Below are 20,333 nucleotides of genomic sequence, written 5' to 3' on the forward strand. Positions count from 1 at the left end.
TTTTCTAGCAGCAATCGATGTCTGGCAGTCAACCGACTGTCAGCCAATCTGAGCCTGCTCTCTGTATACCCCGACGTGCGCAAGTCGGGGCAAAAAACTCGATCCCGCATCGCCTCCCGAAACAGCGAATGTTTTGCAAGTATGTAATTGTGTGTGCATAGCAAATTGTCCCGAGGATAGCCAAGGGGCAGAAAGAAAATGCAATGATACAACCGTTTCCTTTGGGTTTTCTAATTGCTGGGAGCCACGCTGCACATTTTAAGATGGCTGACGTGCTCGTAGTCGGTAGGCAGCCGCTCTGACGTCGAACTATTAATTGTCTGACGTGCCAGTGATGCTTCCTCTCGCAGGGTAATTCCTTTCTCTCAATCGCTTGGTCGTCTCAGTCGCTGACCCGGAACTCGCAGAGACGTCGGGTCGCCATGGGCAGCAAGATGGCTGCCGCCAGCAGGGTCGTTCAGGTAACTTTGCGAATACCCCCGTACTCGAAAGGAGAGACACATAATAGTGGGCCGAAGACCGAGCATGAAATCTCGGCCCGTCTTTAAAGTCCGCAAATGCACTGCCTTCCACAATGAGGGTTACAAGAATTCCGCGAACGTTAATAACGGTCATAACAACTCTGGGCGTTCTGATTACTGGTTACAAAAGTATTGAATAGTAATGTATCGGAGAACTGTGCACGTGTGATGCTCGAGTCTCGCTTGTTGCGATCTCGTCATAGAACAGTCTTCAGATCTGCCGTTTCAGTGGGGACACCATTGACGCTAATTTTGTCTCCTGCAGATTTGAGAGCCCTCGCTTGTCGCCCCACTCTTACATTTTGATTTCGCATCCTTTGTCTAATATGTCGCTTGTTTATGTCATTTGCTCCTGAAGTCCAAGGGGGACAGGGTAGACAATTTGCTTAAACAACTTAAGCTCTTCAAAGATTAGCGTGCTACTCACCGAATAGGGCTTCGACGCCTCGCCAGGGGTAGTAAGCGCTATATAAATACGATTACAATACAGTACATATGATGAATGTTATGTCTTATGGCGTATGTAATCTCTTTGTATGTGTGTGGGAAACGCTTGCTTTCCTGATGGATGCCACTTTTTGTGTGAGGGAATCTTGAAATAATGATGTTCATATGTACCTGTTCTGTGTGTGCAAGGGAAACGTGCGCCTGTAATGTGCATATCAGACCGCTCACCCTCTTTTTTTTTTTCTTCGTGTTAATTAGTCATTCACCTAATGTGATTACTCTCTTAAACCCCTTACGGGGCCCGCATTTATTTTGTTCAGGAAGTTGAAAGGTAGCGGTGTGGTCCTAGTTATCCGTTTGTAGTGCTAAACAGTGCGAACTTGGCCCAAAGAATTAAAGCGCATTACACCAAGTACAGGATTTTATTACACAAGTTTATATATATATATATATATATATATATATATATATATATATATATATATTTTTTTAAGGAAGAAGAGCCCAAATTTTTTTTTTTTTTTAGTGGAAAATCACAGGATGGTGAGCCAATGCTGGGACTCAAACCTGATTCCCCTATTTCACAGTCGGCAGCTATATACATTTTGTAATCTTTGCTGTAACTTTCCAGCAGCCCCCAGCCAGAACATATATACACACACATGCCTGTGTGGTCAGTCTCGCTGCATATAGGAAAGCCACCAACATGTCATGACAAACTGTTTCCAGTTTTTGTTTCTTAACCTACCAATTATTTCTATCAGATGTGTTCGCCTAGTTCAGCCGAATCAGACCAAGACTAGGGCACATACAATGCTTTAGGTTGTCTTTTAAAAATCTGGCTGTTGAAAATTGGCTATGATGATATGGGAGGAGGTGCTTACCCTGGTTGTAAATAGAGAAGATTGGTAGATGAGAGACAATAGAGAAAATGAGGAAGAAAACAGAGAAAATAAACAAGCATTGGAGAAGCCAATGGATCCTGCCCACTCTGTGATGTGTTTGCCCTAGTGTACTTCTCTCCCTGCCACCGCTTGTGTAGCATTCTCACCTGTGGGCTTTTACCCATCACCACGCTCCTGTCTCGTATGTTTGGTTTCTCCCTATCCTGCGCCACAAAACTTTGTCTTGACTTGCATTCCTCCATCCTCGCACCTGTGTTGCCTCCACTCACTTTCCGCATTGCTTCCCACACCTACTTGTGCTACATTTCTTTGTTTTGTTTACCATTCAAACTCTGCAGCAGGCAGGACATTGTGCCAAGCAAGGACCAAGCAACCAGTGGACCAAGTAAGTAAAGGTGGCGGAGCCACTGAAAGCTAGAGCCTGTCTGGTTCCATAGAAAAACCTTAAGATTATACAAATAAATTGAACATGCCATGCATTTATTTGGTGACATATTTCTTCACAAAACTTTCAGCCAGATGTCAATTGTTTACAGAGAAAATTGTCACATTGCTTTCCTATTCGAAGGCAGAGCTTCCCAGTGCAAAAAGTAAATAACGTCAGTGTTGACACTGGAGAGCTCTGCCTTAGGGGACTTCAAACATGGAAGCAAGTCCAGCAGTCTGATATCTGCAAGCAAGCCAGGGTAGAGGGTATTTGGCATAATAGCTGAAGCTACTGACTTTAGAGCTGAGGAAGCAGGTTTGAGTCTCAGCGCCGGCTGTACGTTCTGTGACTGTGGGCAAATCACTTAGACCCTCATTTCGACTTTGGCGGTCAATTCCATTGACTGCCAGAGCCGGACCAGCCACTCGACCGCTAGTGCTGGTGGTCAGCAGACCACCAAACTATGAGTGGTGGCTGCTCACTGCCATTTTTGAGGCGGTGAGCAGCCATCATTTGTTGTGGCGGTCGGCGGTACTGAGGCTGTTCCCTCTCCCTCTCCGTCACCGCCACGCCATCATGACTCCGCCCTCCGTATTACCTGCTGTAATAAGGCTCGGAGGTGTCCTGCTGGCGTGGTGGTGATGGAGGGGGATGACCACCAGGACCGTCCCCTCCGGGTGTCCTCCTTGATGGAAGAGGTAAGTGGGCGTCCGAAAGAGGGGGGGAGGGTCTGTGTTGTGTTTGGGTGCTGAATGCGTGCATGTTTGCAAGTGTATGTGCGTGTCTGTATGGATGAATGGGAGTGGGTGTGTCTGAGAGCAAGTATGCTGAATGGGTGTGTATGTGAATGCGTGCATGAACTGGTGGGGGTGCCTGTGAGTGTATGAACGGGTGGGGGTGGGTGTGCATATGTGTTTATGTGTGTGTGCCGGCGACAGGAATGAAGATTCCTGTTGCTGGGTGCGTGACCGGCAGGTTTTTTTGTGGCGGGGTGACCGCTACGGAAAGCCTGGCGGTGTGCAACCACGTAATCCGGACGGCGGCCTGATGCCTGCCGCTGGATTGGAGGAGGTCACCGTCAGCTGCGGCGGTGCAGCTGCACCGGTGGGCCAAGCAGAGTAGTGGAGGTTTGGCTTCAGCCAAAGCCCACAACTCGTAATATGACGGTCTTCACCACCGGCTGGCAGTCTCAAGACCGCCAGACTCGTAATGAGGGCCTTAATCTTCCCATGCCAACACAAAATAAATGCACCTTTGTGTAAAGCATTCCAGTACCTTCGCTTTGAGTTTGCGCTATAACTATAGTTGCAACAAGAACAAAAGTCAGAGGGCTGGACAAAGGCATCTGGCCTCCCGGCTCATCTATTGTGCTGGGTGAGGGCACGGCAATGGGAGGGAGTGGGTACAAAGAGCTTTGAAACCCACTAATGGTAAATTACAAGCAGAGTCCAAGCCCACAAACATTAAGTAACACGTCTTGAAAAAAACAGCGCATGCTCTGTCTACACGAGATCCAAAAACAAAGAACTCCCTCTGGTGCAGATACCTCCACAGAGTCGGCCAATGACAGACACATGCATTGGGAAGGTAGTGCGGATGTTGACCATTGACTGACACCAGCACTTAAAAGGTTAACTCCACCTGTGTGTACCTTTACAATATATTTGGTGTGTGGTGTGTGCACGCGCAAAAAAGCATTTATTTAAAAAAAACAAGAAGGATGGGCTCCCATCGGTGTTTTAAATGGGGCCCTGGGTGAGCCAGGTCCCATGGACATTTAAAAAAAAAAAAAAGAGGAAAAAAAAGAGGGGAGTGCTCGGTGTCCCCCTCCTGAGGATCTTTGAGCCCAGGGGGCCATCACCTCCCTGGGGCTTTATTAAATAACTGCAGGGGGATGTGTAGCGCCCGGGGACCACCACCTCCCTGGGTCAAAACAGTTGTTTTAAGGGGGGATGGGGGAGACCTGGGGCTGAACAACAAATTTATGTGACCCCCACCCCATGCCCGCAGCCCTGGGACCACCACCTCCCTGGGGCTGAAAGATGATGAAGGGGGTCTTTGCAGACCCCCGGTGATCACCACCTCCCCTGGGCAATTCTTTGGGAATCAGTGGGGAGGGGGGGGCAACCCTGGTGACCACCACCTCCTGGACTGAATCAAAATGATGTATGGGGCCTGTTGCGGACTCCTGGGACCACCACCTTCCCGGGGCAAAGTTTAAGGTCGGAGGGGGGGCCGTGCCCACCCCAGGACATTTAACAGCTCCCACCAAGTCAGAGCTAACACAACTCTGCTCCCAGCTCTTGCTTGCTGGGTGTGGAGGTTTCCTCTGTTTCCCTGCTCGCAGACATGCAGGCAGGGAAATAGAGGAAGAGATTGCTCTCACAGACAGGGAGCTACAGGTTTAGCAGCTCCCTGTCTGTGGCAGCAATGCCTACTTCCGCAGAAGCTTTGGAGCCTGCTGGGACTGTGGGGGCGTTGATGTGCCCCGGGGAATGGGGTCCTCAGGGCCACAATCAGCCCTGGGGGAGGGGGGGAAGCCATGTGCCCCCCCTCGATTTAGTTACGACCTGACACCAAGGGATGGGGTTTGCGGGCCGAGATCGGCTCAGGGAGGGGTGCCACTCGGCTCCCTGCTGCATTAAATAAAGGTGGGGCCCCAGGGGATAGGATGCCCTGTGCCCAAATTTGGTCTGTGGAAGGGGACCCCCTCTCCTTTTTATCTATGGCCAGGGATGGGGTACCCTCGGCCAAAATTACCAAGGGAAGGGGGCTGCAACGCCCCTCCTCCATTATTATGGAGGCTGGGCCCCGGGTAATGGGGTCCCTCGGGCTGAAATCAGCCTGGGGAGGAGGGTGGTGTGGCTCCACTCCCCTATTGAATAAAGGCCGGGCCCTGGGGGTTGGGGTATGTTAGCGCGTCAGACCTGAATACGTAAACTTACAAAAGGACGCCAATAGGTCGATGAAACCTTTTGACTCGCTATTAAGAAGTTCTTATCATAGCTCCAGTACATAAATCAATACACAGTAATCCATAATCATTAGTAATCAATAATCAATGAAGTCAGTAAGTATCACGCACCATGACCTTTCAGTCATGCATAACCACACCTTTTTGTAAAAGTTTAAAATGTTTATTTCCCTATATTAACAATGCTAAGGTCATGTAAATGATTTTCAAATGAAACACATACAGAAACAACACTGGTTGTTCAAAGTGGCAGAAGAAACACAATCTAATCAAAGCTTGAACTACAACACATTCTAAAGTTACGGTGCAAATCAATAGCAGAGTCCGCTGCGTTAACAAGATGAAATAAATGAAGTTAAGCAGAGAAATCGATCTAGCATTAGTCTCTATTGTTAAAAGTCAGGGTCCTTAACTAACACCAGATTAGCATCCGCATGTTGGGATTCATGCAAAAAATTTAGTAACACCAATTTGGAAAACATCTAACTATGATAGTCATAGGCAAAACAGCACATTTGGTACCTAGAAAGGAAAAGCAAATATGCATAATAATCACATTTCAGGGTATACCTATCCTCGGTATGGATCAGCAAAGCAGAATCAGTCTTCGTCCTCAGGACATCAGTTGATCAGCAAGGCATCAGGCTGTAAGTCAGGGAAAATGAGCCCAAAGAGCCAGAATATCGGAATAATCTGTTTTCTCTCAGAATGTCTGAATGAATCTCTGTCTCCTAAAGTCTGAAACTTTTCCCTCTGCGGCGTTATATCAAAGTCACCTAAACTATCCCCTAATTCCCTATTGGTCAGTTAATTGTATGTTCACACTCTACCCAATAAAACTACTATACCAAATCTATGAATTCTAATATTTCTCAGTTCTCATATTGTTGATTGGTTTGTTTTGCGATGTCCTTATCATCCGGCTTGTCGGGTAACAATATTGTTGCAGCTTCCACTCTAGTCAGTATCTTCATTGTTCTTGCCCTGGGAAAGTCAGTCTCGCACACATTACATATAAAATGTTGCATTAGGAAGAACATCATCTCCTAGCCGTCGGTTCTCACGAAAAGCTTCCGTTATGAGCACATTTAAACAATACAATAAACAATTCACAGTTTAGTTCACTTGGTCAGCATTTTTTATTAAACACTAAGAAATACAGCTTCTACATGAGACCTGGCAAAAATACGCCAAGACACTCGCTAAGTTAAGGCCTACAATTAATAAAGCTAAACCATTCTTTATAACCCTTAATATGACCTATTACTGCATTAGTCTAGCATATATTCAATATTTCATAAGTATTAATCGTTGATTAGTACGCTTCGTTAACATTGGTGGCCATTCATCGTGGTCACGTTTTCAAATGCGTGCATTATTTTTCTACGTTATTTCATTTTCAACATAAACTCGTTATTCAAAATACATAAACTCTCATTAATAATTTCTTATTAAGACACCTGCACTAGCAGGTTCCTGGGGCCAAAATCGCCTCGGGGAAGTGGCTGTCCTGCTCCCCTCCTCCATTTGTGTTTATGGTTGGGGGATGGGGTCCCTGGAGTTAAAATCGGATGGGTGGTCATAAGGGCTTGGCCATAGGCTAGGCCCTGTGGCTACCCCCTGCAGCACACAGCCGAAGGACGTGCGCGACAGAGACTGGATACACATATAGTAATTTAAAAAATACTTGCCATTTTAAAAACATAGAAATTCACTGGAAAAAAAAAAAAAAACAAAGGTTACAGGGACGTAACCAGTTCAGAAATAGAAAATAAACAGTGACGTTATATGTGAGTTCTGAATTTACTCATACAAAACCATAGAAATTCAGCACTTATAGTTGTTTCAAATAACTATAAATCGCGCGCTAAGGTAACTATAACTCGTGCCCTCGCCATGCACTGCTAGTTACCCCAGATATTACAGTACTCATGGCAATTTAATAACGTTATTAAAAATACAAATGAAGAATTAGCAGTCAAATTAATGAGGAAAAAACTGTGCATGGGGTTGGCGCAAAACTTTGAAGACCTGCTGCACCCATTACTTTGTCGAAGGATTGAAAGTTTGCCGCCGTTTGGTAAAAGGGGTACAAGAAGAGGCAGAGCCCAGAACACACTTAAAATCAGTGCATTTTACATACACTTTCGTATTTCATGAAGCAGCAAAATGGCTCAACGGATTGCAATGAAATAACGCAGCAGTGCACATTAGACTATGTAAATAATTCCCTTTGCTATAGCAAGTTATGTTATGAAGTGGTTATGAAGTTATCAGGGCCAGCAATTTAGTGATATCTTGTAGCACAATACTACTAAAAGTACCAAGGAAGCCTAACAAATGAACTAGGCTGCAAATGTAAAGTTTCAGGTTTACTGCATGAACAACTGAAAAATCTATTTATGGTCATATGCAAATGAAAACCTATAAACAAATACATAACGAATAGACTACATCTTAATATACAAACGTTTTCTTTGCCTGCTCTCTGGCTCACAAAATAAAAATGCGCTAAACAAGCCAAACAAAAGCCATCTTTCTTAAAATGGAAAAGTGACCTAGCAGTGAGCTACATAAACTACAATATGGAGGACATAATTGACTATTAGAAAAAAACATAATAATCTTAATTTTTTATAACAACAATGATTAGCTTTCATTCACGTTGGGCTTCTTATGTAGCACAATCCTGCTAAAAGCAACAAGGAAGCCCAAAATATAAACTAGACTGCATATGTAAAATTTCAGAATTACTACATGAACAACTGAAAGACACATTTATGGTCACATGATTATGTAAACCAATAAACAAATACATACCAAATAGAATAAATAAAGAAATCGCATTAAGTCGGATTGCCACTCTGTAGTTATAGTTGGTATTCCCAAAGATAGGAATTCCTCTATTATCTCCCTAGTAACGTTCCACCTGTTTGACAAATCACCACAAAATGTTCCAGACCTATAGCATTTTCTAAATTTTAAGATGATGAAAATGTTTGTGATGAATCCTAAAGGGGGTGCAAAGATAAAAGGGTTTCCAAAACATGTTTTTCCACCAAAGCATTTCCCATAGACTATTTTATCTGACGTAGTGTGAAAACGGCTGAATGGATTTGCATGAAATATGGCACGATTATACATTCTGGTGCAGAGAACATGCTTTTGGGGTACTGGAGTTAGGTAGGATAAGTATTTTTAAGTTATAAGGCTTTTAAACTAAGTGATATCTGCCACAGCGAAATTTCACAAAATTATGTGAAACTACAGCAGCACGTGGCCGTAAGCTTATTTAAAAATATATAAATACCATTCTCTACCTGTTAACATTTTAATAAAGTTGTAAGAGGGACCTACTACTTACCTGTATCTAATTCCCTAACACTGAACACAGCCAATTGTAATAAAAACAATATGGATGCCTTTTCATTCTCTAAAAACAGACATTACCCAATTATATACTGGCTTGTCATCGCCATGTACCACTGAATATTGCAATGCTATCGCGGTGTTCCATGGCCCAAAATGTAACTAAGGCGTAGCTATATTATTGGATTGCGATACCCTTGTGTCTCGCATGGTGTGGCACGGGCAATGCAATACTTATGTCAAATTTACAAAGCAGTGCAAGGCTATGATGCATGGCCCAGCGTTTATTGATAAATCTGGAGAAATGCAAAGGCAGCACAGGACAATGTTTTGCATTGTTCTGAAAACTGTAATCTACATTGCTGCTAAACTTCACACCACTGCACTGTAGCCACTCCACTGTATGAGACTCCTCACTACGCCTCTCCACTCTACGCTATTGCATTACACACAGTGCCACTGTAAATTCCACTTTACACTGTACGCACCTCCCCTCTTCGCCACTCCAGTCTACCTAACTCCACTGGACACTAATTCACTAGAACCTATTCCACTCTATGCCATTCTACTGTATGCTTTGCCACTCAACTCTTCCACTGTGTGCCACTCCGCTCTGCAACACTCCACTGTACACTACTCCACTCTACCCACTCTAGTGTATGGCACCCCACTTTATGCCACCTCATTCTACGCTAATCCATTGGACGGTGCTGCTCCACTGCATGATATTACACTCTACCCTACGACACTTGAGTCTAAACCACTCGAGTATACCCTACTCCACTATACACTATTATACTTTATGCCACTGCTGTACAACACTCTGCTTTATGCCACTCCACGCTATTACACTGTACAAAACACCACTCTGTGCCAGTCCACTATATGCTATTACACTGTATGCAACTCCACTCCATGCCTCTCCACTGTCTGCAACTCCACTCAATGCCACTCCACTCTATTCTGCTCTGTGCAATTGGACGCCACTCCACTGTATGCTATTATACTATACCACATTCCAGTGTACGCCATGCCAGTCTACACCACTGCAGTGTACGCTACTCTAGTATGCACTATTCTAGTCTATGGCACGTTCCTAGACACTACTCCACTCTATGCTATTCCATTGTATGCCACTCCACTAGACACTACTCCACTCTACGGCACTCCAGTGTGCACCACTCCATGGCACTCCTTTCTATGCTAGTCCATTGGACACTACGCCACTCCAGTATACGCTCTGTCACTCTACCCGACTCCACTGTACAGCACTTCGGTCTACGTCACTCCACTCTATTCAATGATATTCCACTCTGCTATTCTATTTTACGCCACTCCATTCTATGTAGGAGCATTGTATGCAACTTACATTTTTGCCCCTCTACTGTATGGTATTCCACTCAGCTGTATGCTATTACCCCGGTCCACAAGACACTGCTCCAGTCCACACCATGCCAGCTGCACGCCACTCCACTGTACACTACTGCATTACATGCTATTACACTTTACGCCACTCCATTCTACACCACTACATTGTATGCTTTTACACTCTACACCCACCACTATATGCTACTCCCCTCTATGCCTCTTCAGTGTACTCTCCTCCACACTATATAACTCCACTCTACAAAACTACTACACTGTATGCCACTCTGCTAGACTCTACTCCACTCTATTCTTGTACACGCCACTGTCCAAATTTGCCTCAACTCTGTCTGTACACACTGTTGTACAACACTCTACTCCACAACAGTTTCCAACATTGTTCGACACAGTACTCCAATCCACTATATGAGGCTCCACTCAAATTCATGTCTCCTCGACACTACAATGTATGTCACTTCACTCTAAGCTAATCCACTATATACCATTCCACATTGTGCCACTCCACCCATCTACATTCCACTGTATAGTGGTATCCCACTGTATGCTCTTCCACAGTATGCTGCTCCACTTTACAGTAATCCACTCCATTGTATGAGACTCTCCTCCATTCTATAAAAGTCTACCACACTTTATGGCACTCTACGACATTCTGCTCCATTCTATCCCTATACTCCTCACTGTCCAACTCTATACTACGCTCTATGCCTGTACTCTCCAAAATACTCTAGTCCACCATGCAACACTTTTCTATATGATAGAGCACTCCACTCTACTGTATGAGCCCCCTCTCCAGTTCATAACATTTTAATAACTACACTACACAAGTACCCTCCACACCACTCTACGCTGATACATCAATTATCTCTATTATACTTTAGTTCACACTGTTACACCATTCCACTCGACTCTGCTCCACTGTACAAGTCTTTACCTCAGTATGTTACTGTACAACTATCCACTCTACTACAGTATATTCTACTCCCAAACACTTTACTCCTGTCTATACTCTCACACTCCACTGTACTATATTGTATGTCACTGTACAACACTACTTCACTCTGCTGCTCTACAGTACTCTAGGCCATTCTGCTAAACTGTATACAACTCTTTGTATGCCACTGCACTTCACTTTGCTCCACTGTACGCCACTCCACTCTATGCCATTGCACGCTATAACACTGTATGTCAATCCACATTAAACCACTGTACTGTACACCACCGCACTCTACAAAAATCAACTATACTGTATGGCATTCTACATTTTCCAAAACTGTACGACACCCCACTACACTCTACTGTACAATACGGTACTCCAGATTGACACTTTACTCGACTGTATGCTACACCACTTCACACCTCTAAAGTCTACATGCCACTCCACTTTCACACTTTATTCCATTCTACTCCACTCCAGTGCCCACCACTCCACTATACTCCACTCTACTACACTTTATCCTGCTCTATGCTACTTTATTATACTCCACTCTACACCGCTCTGCTGTCTGGCACTCTACTCCATTGTATGCAACTCCACTCTATAACATTGTACTTCACTTTGCCACTGTATGACACTCTACTCCATTCTGTGTCCATCCACTCTAGGCCATCGTACTACTATACTGTATGACACTCAACCACACACCACTCAACTTCTCTCTGTTACGCCACTCCGCTATGAGACAGTACTCCACTTTACAACACTCCACTTGACAGTACACCACTCTGACACCATACTCTACTCTAAATGACACCCCACTCTGTTGTTCGATTTAGACCATCCCATGAACCTGCATGAGGACAGCAAGTTCAGCATCACTTCAGATGCTATTTGATGGCTGGTAGCAAAAGGGCGGAAAATAGAGGCTCCTGGTCCAAATGGGGTCCCACAGACTATAAGTCTGATCTGTCACAATGGGCAGATGCCATAGTCCCTCTTTTCAAACACCTGCTGGCAGGTGATTCAATTTCAGAATCCTAGAGAGGATAAATCATCTCTCCAATTTATAAAGGGAGAATAAAGCAGACCCAAGGAACTATCGGCTGATAGCACTGATAGACAATAAAGCAAGATACTATGCTGGGGTTCTCCTAGAACATCTTCGCTAGTGGGCCACTCAAAACGTATTATTTCTCCCAGATCAAACCAGGTTCACCAGCAGGACAGGAACAGAAACAAGCATCATGACCTTCTTGTTAGTTTTCGATTCCTCAAAGACGCCAAACGTCCACTTTATCTTTGCTTCATTGACTTCCAAGCTGCCTTCAACAGCGTTAGCCAAAGTAGGCTATGGGAGAACTCAACAGTTGGCAAATTCCGCCACAGCTTCTGAAAGCTATTGGGAATATGTATTCCAGTACCTGAGTCAGAATAGAACTGGGGAACAGATCAAACCTCTCAATGAAGATCTCACTAATTAGAGGCCTAAAATGGGCCCTTGTGCTGGCTCCAACACTTTTCAATCTCTTCTTGGCTGACCTCCCAACTGTTCTGTCCTCTATAAACTTGCATGCACCAAGGCTGGGCTTGGCCCAGCCGTATTGTTAAATCTTCTTTACGTTGACGACGTTGCTCTACTTAGCGAACCAGGGTAGGCATGAACCGCCTAGTGAACGCGACTGAAGCTTACACCCCAAAGAATGGTCTGCAAATAAATCACAAAAAGACTAAAATCATGATTTATGGCAGGAGATCCCTCAAGGGGACAGTAACCTGGAGTCTGTACGGGAGCAATCTAGAAGACACCGCTAACTATAAATATCTTGGCCTCTTGTTTGACTGTAATGACACTGCTTCATAAGACACAGGGATGAAAAAAGACAGAAAGGGGTCGCCTTGTCTTCAGGGCTTTGAACACTCTTCAAAAAACTGAATAAGTATTCACTCTGCCCTCTGCTCGAAGTAGCCAGAGCAAATGTAGTCCCAACTCTGGCTTACAGGAAGCTTTGCTATCTGTGGCAGAGACTCTAAGGTTCTGGATGATACCATAGTCTGCATATATCAGAATCTTCCCATGCTCCTCCAATATACCCCACCAGCTCAGATCAGGATGGAGTTTGGTCTGCTCAAACAGTCTCTTGACAGGTGCTTAGTCTTCATTAACTTTTGTCACAAATTGAAAAATGTGTCTGGGAACGCTATAAATCATTACATATGGGAGGAAATATCAAAGACGTCCTCCTCCCTGGCCCAAGACTATCTAGATGTCTCAATTGTACGGCTAGGCCTGGAAAGCTTATGGTGGTTAGCTGTAAACCACAAGCTTTTTAAAAGAATAACCCAAAAAGTAACAAAGCAACTATCACTGGCCAAAGACAAGACAACTTTTGAGAAATTGCATCATGCTTGGTTAATCTTAAATAGCTACAATTCCTTAGCCACTCAGTCATACCTCGGTGAAGTCCTAAAATACAGTATGAAAAGGAAATACATGCTCCACCTTTTGGGGATCCTTCCAGTTAACAAGCATGAGAGCCCATGGTTTCGGCCCGATAAGGACAGGCCCTATCATCGATGTGGGCTTGTGCCGGAAACTGTGATGCTCTACCTGTGTAATGCTGCCATGACTGCATGCTGAAAATTGCTGCACCCACTGTGGATACAACTGGGGGAGAGAACGTACAGGCATGCGGTCTTGAGCTGTCTTAACTCAGCAAATCAAAGACTGATCTCTCAAACTGTGAGATATCTTGCAGGAGTGGAGGGCGCTTTGTCCGGCATAAATATCCCCGAAGCTTAAACACTGGCCCACTACTTCCTGGCCTTTGTTCATTGCTGTGGTCCAATCTTATTGATGACTTGAGTATTTTTACTTTACTGTGCATTCACCTTAACTCTAATTCGTATCTGTTATTTTATAAGAATTTTTATGGTCTCTTTGTAACGATTTTAAGCAATCGAATAATAAACTACTCTTCACTAATGATGCAAGCACTGTGAAACGAAAGTTGGCAGGAAGAAGTCTGCCAACTGTAAATTTTATCTGTGTTAGGCATTTCAGCACATTAGCACCATTCTTGATCCATTATTATAGGCTTATTAACGGAGTAAGTAAAAGGAATAACTGTTCATAAGTAAAAGAAAAAGCTATTGTTTAATGACTACTTTGTATATTTTATTACAGGTATCGAGGCATTTTAATATCTAGGCACATTAGCACTTTATTACAATGCTTGTGTGGATATGTTGAATATTATTGTGAACTCTGTTCTAATTATGAATGTTATTATCAGTGTAACGGATTTAATTAACTATGCGCTTCTAAATAGATAAATAAAATACTGTTTGACACCCCACTCCACTGTACAACTTGCTATTTCAGTCTACAATACTTGACTCCATTATATTAGACACCATGCCACTACATTATATAACACTTTATTACACTGGTACGATACACCACATTTATTCCAATCTACCATGCTCCACTCTATAACAATAGACTTTACAATACTCCCCTCCACTGTACTGTATGACACTCCACATAACTCTGCACTTGCGACACTGGACTCTACGATTTGAAACACATTTTTATTAAAAGTCTTATTTAAAGTATTGAAATTCAATGAAAAAAAACGAAGGTTAAAGCTTAATTATAGTTACAAAAACCTCTTTTCCCTATACAAACGAAGTTAAGACTATACAAACTTTAAAAATTCTAAAGTTATAGATATAACTTTCATTTACTATCTGTCCGCCACTTTTAAATTATTATATGTAATGGACCTTGTTTGTTTAGGCCAGGCTCCGATGGATGGGGTCCCCGGGGCCGAGATCGGCCTGGGGAGGGGGGCCGCGCAGCCCCCCTCCCCTCAATACATTTTTTTTATGTTTAGGCCGGGCCCCAGGGGATGGGGTCCCCAGGGCTGAGAATAGCCTGAGGAGGGGGAAGGGGCACAAGCCCCACCTTCTTCCCCCCCCAAAATAATGTATTAAAGCAGGGCCCTAGGGGATGGTGTCCCCGGGGCTCAAATTGGCCAGGGGATGGGGGGCATGTGGCCCCTTCCCCTCTCCGCATGGACTTGCCGAGAGGATAGGACTTGTGGCCAACCCCACCGTGAGCGGCGGTGGTTGGATTAACGTATAGTAATGAAAATTACGTAAAAACCCCATAGAAATTCGCTGAAAAACACCAAAGGTTACAGAGACTTTATAGTTAGGAAGTGGAATTAAACAAATCATAGACATTCAGTTAAAAAGACAAAGGTTACAGGGACGTTATAGTAAGGCTTACATTTTAAAGTTGCAAAACCATAGAAACTCACCTGTTATAGTTACTTGAGATAACTCAAACTATAATTCGTGCCCTAAGGTAACTATAACTCACCCCCCCCAAGCCAGGCACTGCTAATTACCCCACAAACTACAGCATTCGTGGCATCTTTGATAACATAATTGATAATATCAATGTAATATTTGCAGTAAATGTTTTGGCAAAAAAAACTGCATGGCGGGGGCGCAAGTTATATTTATAATAGGGAACGAGTTATAGTAACTTGAGATAACTATAGCATGTGAATTTCTATGGTTATGTACCTTTAAATTGTGAGCCTAACTATAAAGTCCCTGTAACCTTTTGGCTTTTGAATTGCTATATATATCGCTCAGCCAGTTAGTTGCTTATACAAGTTCAGTCCCTAGTGTTCACCATTTTGATCCTGTGTAGGAAGTTGGCTCTGTATGTGCTATTTCAAAGTAAGGAATAGCGTGCACAGAGTCCAAGGGTTCCCCTTAGAGGTAAAATAGTGGTAAAAATAGATAATACTAATGCTCTATTTTGTGGTAGTGTGGTCGAGCAGTAGGCTTATCCAAGGAGTAGTGTTAAGCATTTGTTGTACATACGCATAGACAATAAATGAGGTACACACACTCAGAGACAAATCCAGCCAATAGGTTTTTGTATAGAAAAATATCTTTTCTTAGTTTATTTTAAGAACCACAGGTTCAAATTCTACATGTAATATCTCATTCGAAAGGTATTGCAGGTAAGTACTTTAGGAACGTCAAATCATAAAAATTGCATGTATACTTTTCAAGTTATTGACAAATAGCTGTTTTAAAAGTGGACACAGTGCAATTTTCACAGTTCCTGGGGGAGGTAAGTTTTTGTTAGTTTTACCAGGTAAGTAAGACACTTACAGGGTTCAGTTCTTGGTCCAAGGTAGCCCACCGTTGGGGGTTCAGAGCAACCCCAAAGTCACCACACCAGCAGCTCAGGGCCGGTCAGGTGCAGAGTTCAAAGTGGTGCCCAAAACACATAGGCTAGAATGGAGAGAAGGGGGTGCCCCGGTTCCGGTCTGCTTGCAGGTAAGTACCCACGTCTTCGGAGGGCAGACCAGGGGGGTTTTGTAGGGCACCGGGGGGGACACAAGCCCACACAGAAATTTCACCCTCAGCAGCGCGGGGGCGGCCGGGTGCAGTGTAGAAACAAGCGTTGGGTTCGCAATGTTAGTCTATGAGAGATCTCGGGATCTCTTCAGCGCTGCAGGCAGGCAAGGGGGGGGTTCCTCGGGGAAACCTCCACTTGGGCAAGGGAGAGGGACTCCTGGGGGTCACTTCTCCAGTGAAAGTCCGGTCCTTCAGGTCCTGGGGGCTGCGGGTGCAGGGTCTCTCCCAGGCGTCGGGACTTTGGATTCAAAGAGTCGCGGTCAGGGGAAGCCTCGGGATTCCCTCTGCAGGCGGCGCTGTGGGGGCTCAGGGGGGACAGGTTTTGGTACTCACAGTATCAGAGTAGTCCTGGGGTCCCCCCTCCTGAGGTGTTGGATCTCCACCAGCCGAGTCGGGGTCGCCGGGTGCAGTGTTGCAAGTCTCACGCTTCTTGCGGGGAGCTTGCAGGGTTCTTTCAAGGCTGCTGGAAACAAAGTTGCAGCCTTTCTTGGAGCAGGTCCGCTGTCCTCGGGAGTTTCTTGTCTTTTCGAAGCAGGGGCAGTCCTCAGAGGATGTCGAGGTCGCTGGTCCCTTTGGAAGGCGTCGCTGGAGCAGGATCTTTGGAAGGCAGGAGACAGGCCGGTGAGTTTCTGGAGCCAAGGCAGTTGTCGTCTTCTGGTCTTCCGCTGCAGGGGTTTTCAGCTAGGCAGTCCTTCTTCTTGTAGTTGCAGGAATCTAATTTTCTAGGGTTCAGGGGAGCCCTTAAATTCTAAATTTAAGGGCGTGTTTAGGTCTGGGGGGTTAGTAGCCAATGGCTACTAGCCCTGAGGGTGGGTACACCCTCTTTGTGCCTCCTCCCAAGGGGAGGGGGTCACAATCCTAACCCTATTGGGGGAATCCTCCATCTGCAAGATGGAGGATTTCTAAAAGTTAGAGTCACTTCAGCTCAGGACACCTTAGGGGTTGTCCTGACTGGCCAGTGACTCCTCCTTGTTTTTCTCATTATTTTCTCCGGCCTTGCCGCCAAAAGTGGGGCCTGGCCGGAGGGGGCGGGCAACTCCACTAGCTGGAGTGTCCTGCTGGGTTGGCACAAAGGAGGTGAGCCTTTGAGGCTCACCGCCAGGTGTGACAATTCCTGCCTGAGGGAGGTGTTAGCATCTCCACCCAGTGCAGGCTTTGTTACTGGCCTCAGAGTGACAAAAGCACTCTCCCCATGGGGCCAGCAACATGTCTCGGTTTGTGGCAGGCTGCTAAAACTAGTCAGCCTACACAGATAGTCGGTTAAGTTTCAGGGGGCACCTCTAAGGTGCCCTCTGGGGTGTATTTTACAATAAAATGTACACTGGCATCAGTGTGCATTTATTGTGCTGAGAAGTTTGATACCAAACTTCCCAGTTTTCAGTGTAGCCATTATGGTGCTGTGGAGTTCGTGTTTGACAAACTCCCAGACCATATACTCTTATGGCTACCCTGCACTTACAATGTCTAAGGTTTTGTTTAGACACTGTAGGGGTACCATGCTCATGCACTGGTACCCTCACCTATGGTATAGTGCACCCTGCCTTAGGGCTGTAAGGCCTGCTAGAGGGGTGTCTTACCTATACTGCATAGGCAGTGAGAGGCTGGCATGGCACCCTGAGGGGAGTGCCATGTCGACTTACTCGTTTTGTCCTCACTAGCACACACAAGCTGGCAAGCAGTGTGTCTGTGCTGGGTGAGAGGTCTCCAGGGTGGCATAAGACATGCTGCAGCCCTTAGAGACCTTTCTTGGCATCAGGGCCCTTGGTACTAAAAGTACCAGTTACAAGGGACTTATCTGGATGCCAGGGTCTGCCAATTGTGGATACAAAAGTACAGGTTAGGGAAAGAACACTGGTGCTGGGGCCTGGTTAGCAGGCCTCAGCACACTTTCAATTGTAAACATAGCATCAGCAAAGGCAAAAAGTCAGGGGGCAACCATGCCAAGGAGGCATTTCCTTACATCCTGCTTATGCATCTCCGATTCGGCCTAATGTATCTTGAAAAAGAAGCTACAGGAGAAGTCCATAATACCAAGCCTACCTGGGTTGACGAGCTTTGAGACCTGGGTGCAGAAAATTTGTGATTTCATTAGGGAAGAACCTTCCTCTTTCAGTGTGCATTTGGCAGCCACTGAGAGTGAGCTGACCTCAATAGGGTTTGTAAAGGTTACATCTGTGGCAGCCGAGTCTTCTGATCCTGGGCCCCTGTGGACTGGTGAGAATTTGCCAGTGGAAGCCCACCCTAGTGAAAACGGTTCTGGGCCTAACCTCTTGCTCAATGTTATTAAAGCCCAGATTAGATGAAGGCACTGCCCATCCGGGCTGTAACCGGCCTGCTACTGTTCAGTTATCTCAAATCTCAGAATGGTAAGTTGGTACTCTGTCTGGCAGTGATGTAGGGCATATAAGAAGAGGGGAGAGCTATTGCACCTTCTCCAGAAATACGGGCACTAATAGGAAATCTGATTTATTAGTAGTCAATCTTCCACCTGCTTTTTGCCCATTTGTGGCAATTTAGACAAAGGTCATTCCCCCCCCCACCCCCTTTCCTCCCAGGTCAGATACCTAAGTATGAGGAGCTACATAACAAAACACTGAATTGGCTATTGCAGCATAGGGTATTTCCCCTGGCAGAGGCTAACAATATTCTTTTTGTCAGAAGGGTAGCTTGGATCGGACCTACGAGGGCGCATCGGGGGGGGGGGGGCGAGACTGTGTTGTTGTGAATTTTAGATCTCCTACTCTGGCCCAAAAGATCTTATTTAGACCCTTGGGAAACACCTAGGAGTTCTATTGAGCCACTACCCCCGGGTTATTTTTGTAGGCCAGCTGCTCTGGTGCATCAACCATTGATTTGACAGCGGCACAAGAGTGGTATGGCTTTAGCTTCTGCTCGCCTCCAGGACAGGATCCTGGAGGTTAGCACGCTGATTTCAACTTACAATCCCTTTGATGCTCTTGCTGAGGTAGACTTGACTTAATAACGGTGTGGAGCCTTCTCTCCCCATGGATGAAGATGTTATTTTCACACTTGGAAATCCTGTTTGTATCCAACGGTGGCCTGCTGCGGGGAGTAATGGAGCCAGGCCCAATTGTCAATCAGCAACCGGAAGGGGCCCCAAATTGCTCTAGCAGCCCCCTTACGAGGGGCACTGGGGATAGTGATGGTATAAATTTAGCAACTCAAATTAATTTTGTCTCCTGGAATGTAGCAGGTTTGGCAGCTAAACAAGATATCCCTGAGTGGTGTGAGTTTATTGAATATTTTGACATTTGTTCTTTCCCGGAGACTTGGTCTATGAAGCCAGTTTATAATGCAGGATACGTAAATTTATTTAATGTAGCCATGTTCTGTGAAAAGGGCAGGTCCTCTGGATGTCTCCTAACTTGAGTTAAGACGACAATGCAGGGTGTGCTGAAAGAAGTAGAGGTTGATTCACCGGACGTTTTTTTGTTTCAGCTGGACTCCTTCCCTTGATACTCCAACCATTAGATTCGATGAAGATGAAGCTTGGCTAGTCCTGGTGATTGAATTAGCCCCTATTGAGAATTGGACAACTTTAGCTGTTTAAATTAATGCTATGACCTAAAACCAAGGGTTAAGTTCCTGTAATGGCAGATCCTGTTCAGACAAGAGGGGTGTTCACACATATAATAGGCCTAATTATACTAGTTTATTTGTTTGTATACTATTGAATATTAAATTATGGCCTGATTTGATTGATATGTTGGTGATGCCTCGTATCGATAGTGATCACAATGCTTTTATCCCTCAAGCTCGGGCCTCCCTATTGGAGGAGCAAGGTACACAGAGGGTGCTCCATTCGATAGTAGAGTGAGGCTATCGAACAGTAGGCATAGGGTCAAGTGGAACATCCTGGAGTCTCCCCAAGGGTTTTGTAGTAAAATTTATGGTTTGG

At 45.0% G+C, this 20,333-nt stretch overlaps 1 protein-coding gene across 1 annotated transcript in view; it reads left to right on the forward strand.

Annotated features, from left to right (window-relative positions):
• Window positions 1–308: 308 nt before the first annotated feature.
• Window positions 309–20,333, forward strand: part of KGD4 (alpha-ketoglutarate dehydrogenase subunit 4) — a 28,529-nt gene continuing 8,504 nt past the window's right edge. Inside the window, exon 1 of the mRNA XM_069223120.1 lies at window positions 309–461. Coding sequence (XP_069079221.1) covers window positions 423–461 — 39 coding nt within the window. The 5' untranslated portion in view covers window positions 309–422. The remainder of the gene's footprint in view (window positions 462–20,333) is intronic.

The sequence above is a fragment of the Pleurodeles waltl genome, chromosome 1_1 (genome assembly GCF_031143425.1).
Source record: "Pleurodeles waltl isolate 20211129_DDA chromosome 1_1, aPleWal1.hap1.20221129, whole genome shotgun sequence".
Taxonomy (NCBI): Eukaryota; Metazoa; Chordata; class Amphibia; order Caudata; family Salamandridae; genus Pleurodeles; species Pleurodeles waltl.